Consider the following 12,321-nt stretch of genomic DNA (forward strand, 5'->3'; position numbering starts at 1 on the left):
TAAGGACTTTGTAGCTAGTGAAAGCAAGCCAACCAAACAAAGAATCCATACCACCGCTTTCCCTAGATAACACCTGAAATTGAGGTAAAGATGAATGCCAATATAGACACAAAGATAAAGACAAAGGCATGAAGAAGAGAGTTAAGAACAAAAAGATATCCACAAGATACAAATATAGAGAGGTAGCAAGTACACAAGCTAAAAAGTACTCGATACTAGAGACAAGCTAAACCATTCTGTTCAATATGGAGAGATCATACATAGGTTGTGGAAATGAGCCAACCAAATAAGTAACGCAATATACCGAATGTGGGTTTATTCTGATCCCCCTTCTCCCTCTTTATCAATGTATTGATGGTGATACAACAACACGAGATAGTAGAAGCAAACCATTCACGATTTCGTCTCTTTCTCTCTTTCCCTCGCTCATACACAACAAGATTGGAAATGTTCCAAAATATTAGGTCCCACATGCCTCTTTCGTCTTCTATGGATGATAATAGGTTATCATCATCTTTTTCTTTTGCCGAACTCGGGACCCAAGACCCAGAGAGACACAACGGAGAGAGAGAGAGAGAGAGAGAGAGAGAGAGAGAGAGAGAGAGAGAGAGAGAGAGAGAGAGAGAGAGAGAGAGAGAGAGAGCACTCCATTTATTTGAACTCCGAGAAGGACGTGCCTCTTAGAATCAACAATCACGAACTGAATAACGGACGAGAACTTGAATGGTGTGGTGGTGGTGGTGATGGTGATGGTGTAGCTACACACATTTTGGGGGTCATATACATACATACATACATACATAGATCCAACAAACACACACACACATATATGATTTATCTAAAAAGGCCTTCTTCTTTTCCCACCTAAAACCTTGGAATGAAATGAATGCCACTCTACTCTCCACACACACACACGTGAAATCAAAGAACTGACCTTTTGGCCCCCCCCCCCCCCTCCTGGCCCTTCTCTCTGGCTATGGCTGCCAGTGCAGAAGATTCATTATGAAACAGAGGATACAAATACAACACTACTACTACCTCTCATAATCCCCAAATCAGACAAGAGCTAAAAACAAAAAAAAACTATAGATAGGAGCTTTGTAAATCCTAGATAGGAGCTTCCCAGAGGATCCATTCATTATAGAGTGTATCAGATGACATAAAGAAGAAGCAGGGAAAATGCATCATTTTTAGAAACCCTGATGAGAGACAGTCTGGAAAGCCCTAATCCATACCTTCAGCCGTCCCTCTGAGTGAACTCTGGATGTGAGAATCTATAACATTTAAAGAGCCTTAATGAAGCAGATAGTGAAACCTCTAATCCATACGCACTAGGTACATTCTAAGAGAAGAACAAGGAAGTTGTCAACAGAGATATAGGAAGAAAGAAATTGGATAAAGGTATAGGTTCAGAATGGGCGTTTCTGCAAGTTGCCATGGTGATATGCAGAACGACCTTTTGTTAGCTATTGGAGAAGGTGATCTTCATCGTGTCAAGATTCTTCTCACCCAAAAGCCAAAGCTTGTGAATGATTCGTTCTCTTCGAAGGGTTTTTCTCCTTTGCATTATGCAGCTTCACTTGGGCAGCCTGAGGTAGATACCAATTTATTACATATTGAGTTTTTAGTCCTCACATTCTTTCGTTATTGGGCTCACTCTTGGTTGATATATTACTCACTCCGTGAGTGGTTAAGGTCATTTTACTCGAGGTCTTTCATAGCTCTCCAATGATGTTTCCGCATTAATGGTTTTAACTGTTAGTAATTCTGGTCACGTGTAGATTTCTACAACTTCAATGTGCTCCAAACACATTGTTGTTTTTAATGCATTATGCACATCCATTAAGTGTAGATTTAGCGTCGATGGTGTTTGTTAATATTTTATGCCTTTCAATGAATTGTCCCGGTGATCAACTGTATATTTCTATAGCTTCAATGGTTTTCCTACCTTTGATTAACATAAACAGTCTTCATGTTGCGATGGATCTAAACCTTGTAAACGACGTAGTGGTGAAGAACAATGCTTCATGATGTCATGGATTGACACCTTGGAAGTCGTGTGTTCTGGATTCCATTTTGGTTGAATCATGATCCACTCTTCATCATCATTATTCATTATCCAGTGCCATATGTATGTATGTATTTGTGTATGTACACGTCCACATGTATGTATGTAAGGAACATGTGTACATTTATATATGTAAGGTATGTTTGTATGTACATATTTATATATCTTGCAATGGGCTTCTAATCCATATAATGGATGTACTAGGGATTATGTAATGTATCCATGTGTGCATATGTAAGGTAATATATGTACATATATTAGTAACTGTAGTAATATATGTATGCATGTATGTATATTCTACTGTTTGAACCTTCATGATTTGATTGACTAACACTTTTTATATGTTTTAGCTTTCAAAGAAAGTGATAAATTTACTGTTCTATCTGGCTCAGTTCACTCTTTCTCTTGTCATGCTGCTAGAATGAAGAAGGTTGTCGACTTTTTTGCTTAACTCAATGTTTTTCATGTTGCAGGTTGTCTCACTTCTGTTGGAGAAAGGGGCTCCCATGGATGCTTTGAATAAGTTAAAACAGGTACTAAAGTGAACAGTCACAGCGAGCTTCTCAACTTCTAGTATGGAGTCTTTTTATGTACTACATAGCTAATGTCATTGGGTCCTTTTCCATCTGTTAATCAGACTCCATTGATGCTTGCTTGCAAGAATGGAAGGGTAGCATGTATTGAACTATTGATACAAAAGGGAGCCAATGTGAGTATATAGTAGAAGTATGATTTTTGTTACTCTTTTGCTTTAGTTTCTCACTTTTATTGAAACCTGTTGTTTGTTACTCTTTTACTTTAGTTTCTCACTTTTATTGAAAGCTGTTGTTTGTTACTCTTTTACTTTAGTTTCTCACTTTTATTGAAACCTGTTGTATTCTCACAACGTTCAGATCTTAACCTTTGATGCATCCCATGAGAGAACTTGTTTGCACTATGCTGCCAAAGGTGGACATCTTCAGTGTCTTGAGACAATCTTAGAGGCCGCAAAATCTCCTTCAGTTTCTCAAACTTGGTGAGTCTATGATGCTAAATCCTGGGAATCTTTCCTATTCATACAACATATGTTGTATAGCTTGATGTTACTCAGTTTTAACGAAGATAGTTTAGGGGGTTTGGCCGGTTCATCAATGTACGGGATGGGACCGGAGCCACGGCATTGCATCTTGCAGCAAGTTCTTGCCAATCAATTATTGTTCGCAAGCTTCTAACTAATGGAGCCCTTGTTTGTGCTACAACGACAAAAACAAGAAGACACACCAGGTTTACCTTCCACAAACCAATTATCAGTAGGCCATGTTTCACTTTGTTATGCATATGTCCTACTGTTTCTCGTATTGCATGTGATGATTCTAGAGGTAATAAGCAAACTATAACTTTTTTTTTTCCCCTTGTTTCAGTCTTGCCTTTGGGAGTACACCTCTGCATTTTGCAGCTCGAGGTGGATCAATTGAATGTGTAAAAGAGCTTCTAGCATGGGGTGCTGACAGGCTGCAAAGAAATTCTCGAGGGTAAGTACTAAGGACCATCTCTTGATCATTTGTTTTTCTTTGTCTAATTTATCAAGGTCTCTTCATTTGTCCTAGTTTTATGAGTTTATTTCAATCATCTCTTTTCCGTTGTATCATTTATTCTTTTGGGTTTTTTGTATTTGCAGCTACACTCCCTTTTTCATAGCTATGAAGTATCGGAATACAGCATGTGCGGCTCTTCTTAACCCTTTGGTCGCCGAGCCTTTAGTATGGCCATCTCCATGGACGTTCATGAGCAATCTTGAACCTGAAGCCAAAGCTCTTCTTGAGGATGCCTTAGCACAGGCAAATGATGCATGGGAAAAGCGTTTATCCTCTACTGACATACCAAATGCGGATACAGGAAGCCATTGCACTGAGGTTTGTTTACTTATACACTTGGATCTTCTAACAAAATGATGACCACACAAACGGGTAGAATCAATCACAATTTCTGACAAATATTGCTGAATTAAAATAGTCACTTTAGAAATTTTCTAGATGGTCAATCACTGTCAAATGTGTATCCATTTATATATGCATATCGTATGTATGTTTTTATAATATTATAAACATGCATTTTCATACAGTTATATCCCATGAAAGATTACCATTGATGTATTATTGAAAGAAAACATTGTGATTAGGACAATGGAGATGGGAGCGAATTATGCTGTATTTGCTTCGAGCGTGCATGCACAATAGAGGTCTTAAACTGTGGGCATCAAATGTGTGCGAGATGCACATTGGCACTATGTTGCCATAACAAGCCGAACTTAGTAATGAATTGCTCCCCGGCTCTATCATGCCCTTTCTGTCGTTGCAACATCGACCAACTAAGGCGAGCTCAGCCCATAAATGTGGAAGGAGTGAAGCTGAAAGTTGAGGATGAGAAGGATTACGATGGTTGGGACCTGAATTTGGTAGGTCAAGATTATGAACCTCTGGACAAAATGCAGGATCATGTTGATAATGAGAAGGATGAGAGTCGGGACTTGAGTATGATGATAAGGGCTGCCTCGAATCGATCAAAGAAGGGTTCAGATGCTGGGAACAGTGGTGGTTTCATGGGATTGGTTAGCAAAGGCTCTTTTCGGCTCATCTCTTCGGCTTGGGGCTCGAGCAGAGTGATGGATATTGATTGGGAAAATGGAAGCCCATCTGAACACAGTATTCATGTAGCTTGAATTTCTAATTGTATGCAACACATTCATTTCTATTGGTTCTTTCATTTAGTGCCTTCATACTCCCTGTAGTTTCGAGTTTGGAAGCTTGTATTATGCTACCTCAATTAGGTTAGAAATTCAACCTTGGTTTTGCCTCAATTGGTAATCAGAAAACTGATTCTATAAAGCATTTTGGATGGACAGGACAACTGTTTGAAGAAAAGCAGGTTGTTTGTAAATGGTTATTGGGAAATCAGATGATCGGATTCACTGATATGTAGTACAAATGTATTGACAGAAGGATGGCAATGCTGTGATTTTCATAACATTCTTATATACTTGAAAATATTATTTGATGTGGTGTTTTTCTGATTCCAAGTATATATGTATACATCCTATTTGTTTTCATTGGATGTTGTTCAAAATGATGGTTATCACTTAAGAAATATGTAAACCCTTTTCCAAAGGGCTCAAATGGGCATATAATCCCCTTGTCAGTCCAGAAGGAGAGGAATCAATTTACCGAACTTGAATTATTATCATGTGACGAGCTTTCACATTCTTGCCATTCTTTAGGAAATGCATATTCTCCAAATTGAAGATAGTTGCCATTGCCGCCTTCTTGAACTGATGTAACAAATATTTCTTCTTTTTTTCTCTTATGAATGAATTCTTTCTAGTAAATGTCCCAAAATAGAAATCAATACTTCACCATCCATTGACCTTATACGTAAATAGGAGGTGGATAGTGTTATGAACTAACAATCGGCAATGGTTCGGTTCGGTTTCGGTTTTCAGCATAGGTAAAAAAAAAAATATTATTTTTTTATTTTTTAAAAATTTATAATATTTCATTATTTAAAAATTTTAAAACTTTTAAGATGTTATTAAAATGTGAGAATAAGGTTTAAAAATGAAAAGTTGTTTAAAAACAAATTTTTAAAATTTGTTTAAAAAAATAAAAAAAATAAAAAACCATTGAACCGTTTTAACCGCGGTTTTTGGCTGTTAAAACCGTTAAGCTGCGGTTCCTGTTGCCGATTGTTATTATCAACCATATCATGACAAAATAGAAGGCCTAGGTAGTAGCTCTTTGTATTTTGAAAAAGCAAATGCTTGCCAAGGAGACCACATCTATATAGATTGTACATGATCAAAGCCATGTTCATGCGAATCGATATATCTATATCCTTAATACAGACTCACAGTGAATAAGTGGTGGATATACTTTGGCCCTCTGATAATATATTTTGATTGACAAGTTATTTGACCCTATGTTGACACTTACTTATTCAACTTAGTTATCGTTTGCCATCAATCCATCTATCATCTATTGGTACTAGGTAGCAATTGATGTTGTTTCGGCTCAAATCGAACTGAACCATTAAACCATGGCTTAATGGTTTATTGACTCGAGAAAAAATAAATAGTTTGGTTTGGTTTTAAATGTTACTATTCGGTTTGGTTTTGAATTTCATGGTTTAGCGGTTTCGGTTTATGTGGTTTGGTTTAAAATGTTTATAGGTTAAAGAATACTCCTAAAATTTCTCTATAGGCTGTAACTTTCAATTTTTAATTTTAAACCCTAGTTTAACTTATTAAATTTTATATGCATTATATACAGTGTCTCCTTTTCATTTATGATGATCAAATTTATGATAAGTATGATGACCAAGTTTATAATAAGTATGATGACAAAATTTATGATAAGTATAATGAACAAATTTATGATGATTTTCTCACACAAATTTATAATAAGTATGGTGATCAATATCTGTCAAAAATGGTTTGGTTTGGTTTCTCCTGTTTTTTAAATGGTTTGGTTTAAACGGTTCGGTTTAAATAGCTTCATACAATTTTAACACTTTGGTTCGTTTTTTATTATGAATAAATGGTTTGGTTTGGTTTGGTTGCAATGCCAAGAAACCGAGCTGGGCCCATTGCTAGTACTAGGTAGTGGATGTACTCTGGCCCTCTAATAATATATCTGGCTTGACATGTTATTTGATCCACTGTTGACACTTGTTCAACTCAGTTAGTGTTTGCCATTAACCCATCTTATCATTTATTGGTACTAAGAAGAGATTTGGACATTGTTTTGGTCTATTGTCGGGAGAAACGTAGATAGTAGATACAATTGATGCTTGAGATTTCATTTTGGCCTATTCTCTGAGGCATCATCTACATTCCCACACTGCAATTTTGTGCCTTATTCCAAGTAATGTTTAGGCAGGCAACATGTTGGTATCAGAGGAAGTTATGGCATGAATTGCCAACTAATGCAAAGGAGTCACAGAGAGAGAGAGAGTATGTTCGTGTGTTTTTTTCCTCCTTAGCTTGCAAAATACGTAGCGTAATGATAAGTTGCTTGATTTCACTTCTCAGGCAAGTCTCTCTTATTTGGAGAGAGAGAGAGAGAGAGAGAGAGAGAGAGCCTTTGTGGGCAATTTACATAGGAATTAAAGCTCGTGATCAACCGCACCGCCGCCCGAGTCAAGTTTTTTGAAGGTTAATCTGTCCACTTCTATCTCTTCGAACCTAAAACTCTGTATGTTTCTATCACAATGTATCTTAATTAGCATTTTTTTTTGTTTTGTTTTCAAATCCTCCTCAATAACTAAGTCAATAGCTTTAACCTATGCGTCTATGTCTTTGTAGATGGTTCATCGTAGAATCAAAGAGGGCCCCAATGAGCCCCTCATTTCATGCTTAAGGAAGAGAAGAACTGTGCTTCCCTTCTCTTACAAGTTCTTGATTTTCAATGTAAATACCCACATCCCCTAATCATATATAAATTGTGGCATGTGTTCGCCTCTATGCTAGTCTCTCTCGTTATACAGAGTACTAAATAGGAAATTGTTATACTAAGCATAGAAACATATTGTAATGTTAAGCATAAAGAGATTTATTGTAAAGCAAAGAATTTAGACATTCTGATATGCTAAACATTGAAAAAGATTGTAGTAGTGGATTATTACTGTTGCAAAACTTCGTCATGGGCAAATTTTTCATTCTTAGTATGGTTTGTATGCTAATCAGTCACAGGCATGTGGAAGCCGAATCTAGGTTTTGGCCATGTCTGAAATCAACATCAAGCAATGGACTATGTGGTATGGTAAATGAGTATGGAAAGGATCATATTCAGCATGGACGTGGAAGTGATGATGGGTATGGAAAAGATTATGTTAAGCATGGACGTGGAAGTGAGGATGAGTATGGAAAAGATATTGTTTTGGGTGAAGGTGACAGTGGATATGGAACAGATTATGTTCGGCATCAAGAGGATGATGGGTATGAAAAATATATTGTTCAAAGTGGAGGTGATGATAGATATGAACAAGACTATGTACAGCGTGGAAGGGCAAATGAAGATTATGGTGATGGAGGTTGGTCTCCATACAATGTTGTAAATGTTGATTGGTATGGTGCGGTAGGCGATGGAATCGCAGATGATACCCAGGTATGATCCCACTTATTAAATATATCTTATTGCCTCGGTCTTTAACTTGCTATATATGTATATATGTATGCACATATGGGTGCATGCATGCATGTGTGTATGTATGTATGTATGTATGTATGTACCTCCCTCTAATGTTTAATAGATTTACATGTATCAGGGTTTGTGCCATGTGTTTGTGTGGCTGATTGAATCATTAATGGGATCCTAAATCTTACCGTTCTCCTCATTGTAAAACCTATACAAGCCTTTGTATATGTGATTGGATCATTAATGGGGTCGTAAACCTTTCTTTTTCCCTCAATGTAAGAGCTAAATAGGATTTATGTGCCATTAAGTCTAATTGAATGTGCCATACTGCTATTAAGACTTAGTGGTGGGACAGATTTTCTAATCGGAATCGAGTGCGCCATGGCTATATTAGTGGGAAAATCTCTTTACTATTTTCTCTTGCAGGCATTTGCCAGTGCTTGGAATGATGCATGTGTCTTAGACTTTGCAGTTCTAATGATCCCTCAGAATCGAACTTACCTTGTGAGCCCTTTGGAATTCAAAGGTCCATGTGGGAGCAAACTAATTGTAGAGGTAACAAAAATCTCAAGGCTGAACTTTAAACCTTTTTCACACATGACATCTAATGTTCAGAAAAACGTTTGTGAACTTGATGTTGGAAATGTTCTCTTAAGGGGACAAAATCCAGCACAAGTATATATAGATTTTTTAACTAAACTCCTTTACATTCGTGGTATTCTCTCATAATTTCCTATATTTTAATCATGAAACAGAAAATCCCATATAATATTACCAACACAGACATATATATTCACAGTTCCAACATTTGCACCATATGCATTGTCATTTAAGAAAAATGATTGCATTATTTGAGGGATTAGACTTTGTCATGCTTCTGTAGTTGGCAGGGACCTTGATTGCTCCTTCGGATCCGAACAGTTGGAACAAGACGAGTTCAAATGCATGGCTTCATTTTAGTCAACTGGATAATCTCCGAGTCGAAGGTGGGGGCGGTGTGAATGGACAAGGACACCAATGGTGGGCTCAATCTTGCAAAAAGAACAGAAGCAATGTATACATATATCTTTATTTTTTCATATCTTGGTTTTACCAATTTGCACCATTTTTTATGATATTTTCACCATTTATTATATGCTAATCAGCTTACCATACTGGCCACTTTTTCTGCAGAAATGCTTCGATGCACCCACTGTAAGTTTCACCGAACCATTTTTGGCTTCATGCAAGTAAACAAAAAATATTCTGATGTCAATTGCTAAATTGAATTGCTTGTTGACGGCTTTATGAGAAAAATTGTTTTGGCAGGCATTGAAGTTCAGTAAGGTCAATAGTTTGCAGTTAAGAAGCATCCAAAGTATTGATAGTCCTCAGATCCACATCATTTTTGCTGATTGTTTTGGTGTCCGTGCTTTTGATGTGCAAGTCGAAGCGCCGGGAGACAGCCCGAACACAGATGGAATACATATTGCTGGTTCACAAAATGTCTTAATCCAAGATGCCAAGATTCAGACAGGTATGAGCTGTTATCATTGGTTATTATAACCTGTAGTAGAGATATTCAAGAAATAAGCCACAATTTGCATTGTTGATCACATCCGTCAAAATAGAGGACAAGAGAGCCTTTGTGCGCCTTGCAAGAACTACAATCGAATGGGGATAGTAAAATGACCACGGGGAAGAAAGTAAGAATAATATATATATATATATATTTACATATCCGAAAGACCATAATGGTCTAGGAGAAGGATCCATCTAACATTAGATATTGTGCATAGTTATTTCACAAACATGAGGTCCTTTCACACATTATTTATAGTTAAAGGAGAGCCCAAATTAGAGAAAGAGTAAACGAAGGAAGACACTAAGGAGCCATACTATACTTAGCTTCTAGCAATGCGTTTAGACTTCTAATATGGCTTGCAATCAATGGTTTACAGGTGATGATTGTATATCTATAGTGAGTGGTTCTACAGATATACGTGTGAAGAATGTCACATGTGGACCAGGGCATGGAATAAGGTGTGCAAAGTTTTTTATGTTTTTTTCTAAGGTTCTTGCATGGTAGCTTTTGACTCCTAGAGAGTTTATGTACTTTTAGAATCGAAGGTCAAGTTTACTAAACATTTGTACATGTATTGGTTGATAAGTATTGGAAGCCTCGGAAAGGCCGGAAGCAATGATCATGTTGCGCTAGTGGTAGTTGATGGGGCAAAGCTTACTGGCACCACCAATGGTCTTCGGATCAAGACATGGAAAGTTAGTAGATGAAGCACAAATGATTGGAACATAGGGGAATTTGTTTGAATTTTCATGTAGTTATCTTAAGGTTTGTATACTTGCAGGATGGTACTGGATCAGCTGTCGGTTTTCGGTTCCAGAATGTAGAGATGAATAATGTGTCATATCCCATCATTATAGATCAGAACTATTGCGATTCACCGAATGTATGTCCTGTTAATGAGGTCTCTTCTCTGTCTCTCTCTAATGTATATATAATGTATAGTTTTCCTTTACATTTTGTAATCATTTGTTGCGGATATCTTCAGGACATACACACTTATATATGTTTTATCTTATGTACCAGTTTTGACCTCTAGTAGATGTAAAATAATCTTTCTTTTCAATTGTTTTTCTTTTTCATCTCTATGAAGTAGATTAACATTTCTTTACTTTGTTGTTTTGTACGAGACAACATTAGCATTTGGGAACTTTGATAACATCTTATGGGTCAATATATGGTTTTTGTTGCTCATCTTGTTCCATGATTGACTTCTACAGACTTCAGCAGTACAAGTGAGTCAGATATTTTATCGAAACATATGGGGAACATCAGCAACGAAGCAAGCAATAAAGCTTGCATGTAGTGCCCTTGCGCCTTGCACTGGCCTCCATTTCGAGAACATAAACTTAATGCCAGCTACTAAAACAAAGCTAAACATCACTTCATTTTGCCAAAATTCCCAAGGCATTATAGCTGGCATTGTCGTTCCTACTCTAGATTGCTTGGAATCCTCACAACCTACATTGAATCTCTCATAGGAATGAAAACTATAGGATTAGTGAATTATTTGCATATTTCACTATAATAGAGTCCATTGACAAACTGTAAGCTGTAAGAGTTTGTACATCAGCCTTTCTTGAAGGCTACAATTCGAATGTAACCCTTTCTTGAGGTCTACAATTCAGTCTTAAAGAGCTGATTTTACTCCATTTTTGCCATAATATTGGCTTGGTAAACCCACAAGTGTTATGTATGTATTAAAGTGCAAAAATAATATTTGAATGCTATTTGAAGGTGTAATTTTATTTGTCATGTAAAATAAGGATGTAGCATAACAAAAATACTCTTAATGTCCCTTGTACCACTGCATGTTTGTGAAGGGGGGAAAAAAGGGAAAAAGATCATACAAGAAGCTTTTCTTGTGTGGTGGAACATATCAAGTTGTTAGGTCTACATGACCATGGAAACTACAATGTTTCTTGTGAAAACTAGGGAAGAAAGAATTGAGAGTTCTCTTGTATTCCACTTTATATCCTTAGCAGAAATAGACACCTTCTCAGATGAACAAATGGCACATCCCCTATGGGCATAAATTTATCATATCTTTGCCTTCATTTTGCTTCATTTTGAGTTTATTTTCATACCATCATAATCATCATTGCTCAAAATATTGTAATGATGAGCTTCTACAACACATTCACATATAAAATTAAAGAGATCAAATTGCTATTTATGAATGAACAAAACCATTTCTACGGATCAATCATTTTGGTTCTAGTAGTCCAACCATTCATATATAGACCTTGAAGTTTGAACCACAAAGCATCTACCGTGTCTCAATTTGGACAAAGAAAACCTTTAGGTTTACTCAAAGATAGAATTTTGTTTTATTGCCAAAGCAAATGCACACGTCATGAATAAAAAGCAAGGATATTTGCAAACTCAACAATTGTATTACAATAGGTAGAAGGCCTACGCTGCTGATTTTGCACAGGTGTATATCCAGATGCACCATATTGTTAGAAATATTGAGAGTCGATTAGATAGGTATATAGAGTTACAACCACATATATGGATATATG

General features: G+C 36.7%; 2 protein-coding genes across 5 annotated transcripts; both read left to right on the forward strand.

Annotated features, from left to right (window-relative positions):
• The first annotated feature begins 1,228 nt into the window (after positions 1 to 1,228).
• LOC147869690 (E3 ubiquitin-protein ligase XB3-like) lies at positions 1,229 to 5,115 on the forward strand. The gene is made up of 8 exons (XM_087331987.1): positions 1,229 to 1,594; positions 2,542 to 2,601; positions 2,706 to 2,777; positions 2,962 to 3,083; positions 3,179 to 3,331; positions 3,469 to 3,579; positions 3,726 to 3,960; positions 4,227 to 5,115. Exons 1-8 carry the CDS (start codon positions 1,415 to 1,417, stop codon positions 4,764 to 4,766), a joined length of 1,473 nt encoding a protein of 490 aa, XP_087188113.1. The 5' UTR covers positions 1,229 to 1,414; the 3' UTR covers positions 4,767 to 5,115.
• Positions 5,116 to 7,133: 2,018 nt separating this feature from the next.
• LOC147869691 (putative polygalacturonase At1g80170) lies at positions 7,134 to 11,476 on the forward strand. Of its 4 annotated transcripts, none has more exons than XM_087332013.1 (11): positions 7,134 to 7,253; positions 7,404 to 7,508; positions 7,785 to 8,205; positions 8,662 to 8,790; positions 9,119 to 9,289; positions 9,409 to 9,429; positions 9,544 to 9,751; positions 10,176 to 10,257; positions 10,386 to 10,494; positions 10,581 to 10,700; positions 11,017 to 11,475. In XM_087332013.1, the coding sequence occupies exons 3-11, from the start codon at positions 7,858 to 7,860 to the stop codon at positions 11,275 to 11,277; spliced, it is 1,449 nt and encodes a 482-aa protein (XP_087188139.1). In that variant the 5' UTR covers positions 7,134 to 7,253; positions 7,404 to 7,508; positions 7,785 to 7,857; the 3' UTR covers positions 11,278 to 11,475. The 4 variants fall into 4 exon arrangements, with proteins under 4 accessions (XP_087188139.1, XP_087188132.1, XP_087188146.1 ...); XM_087332006.1 differs by having other exon boundaries at positions 7,150 to 7,293; XM_087332020.1 differs by lacking the exon at positions 7,404 to 7,508 and having other exon boundaries at positions 7,162 to 7,253.
• Positions 11,477 to 12,321: the final 845 nt, after the last annotated feature.

Source organism: Azolla caroliniana, unplaced genomic scaffold (genome assembly GCF_043228905.1).
Source record: "Azolla caroliniana isolate FFs.n. ecotype wild unplaced genomic scaffold, voAzoCaro1.0.p SCAF_1, whole genome shotgun sequence".
NCBI classification, from domain to species: Eukaryota; Viridiplantae; Streptophyta; class Polypodiopsida; order Salviniales; family Salviniaceae; genus Azolla; species Azolla caroliniana.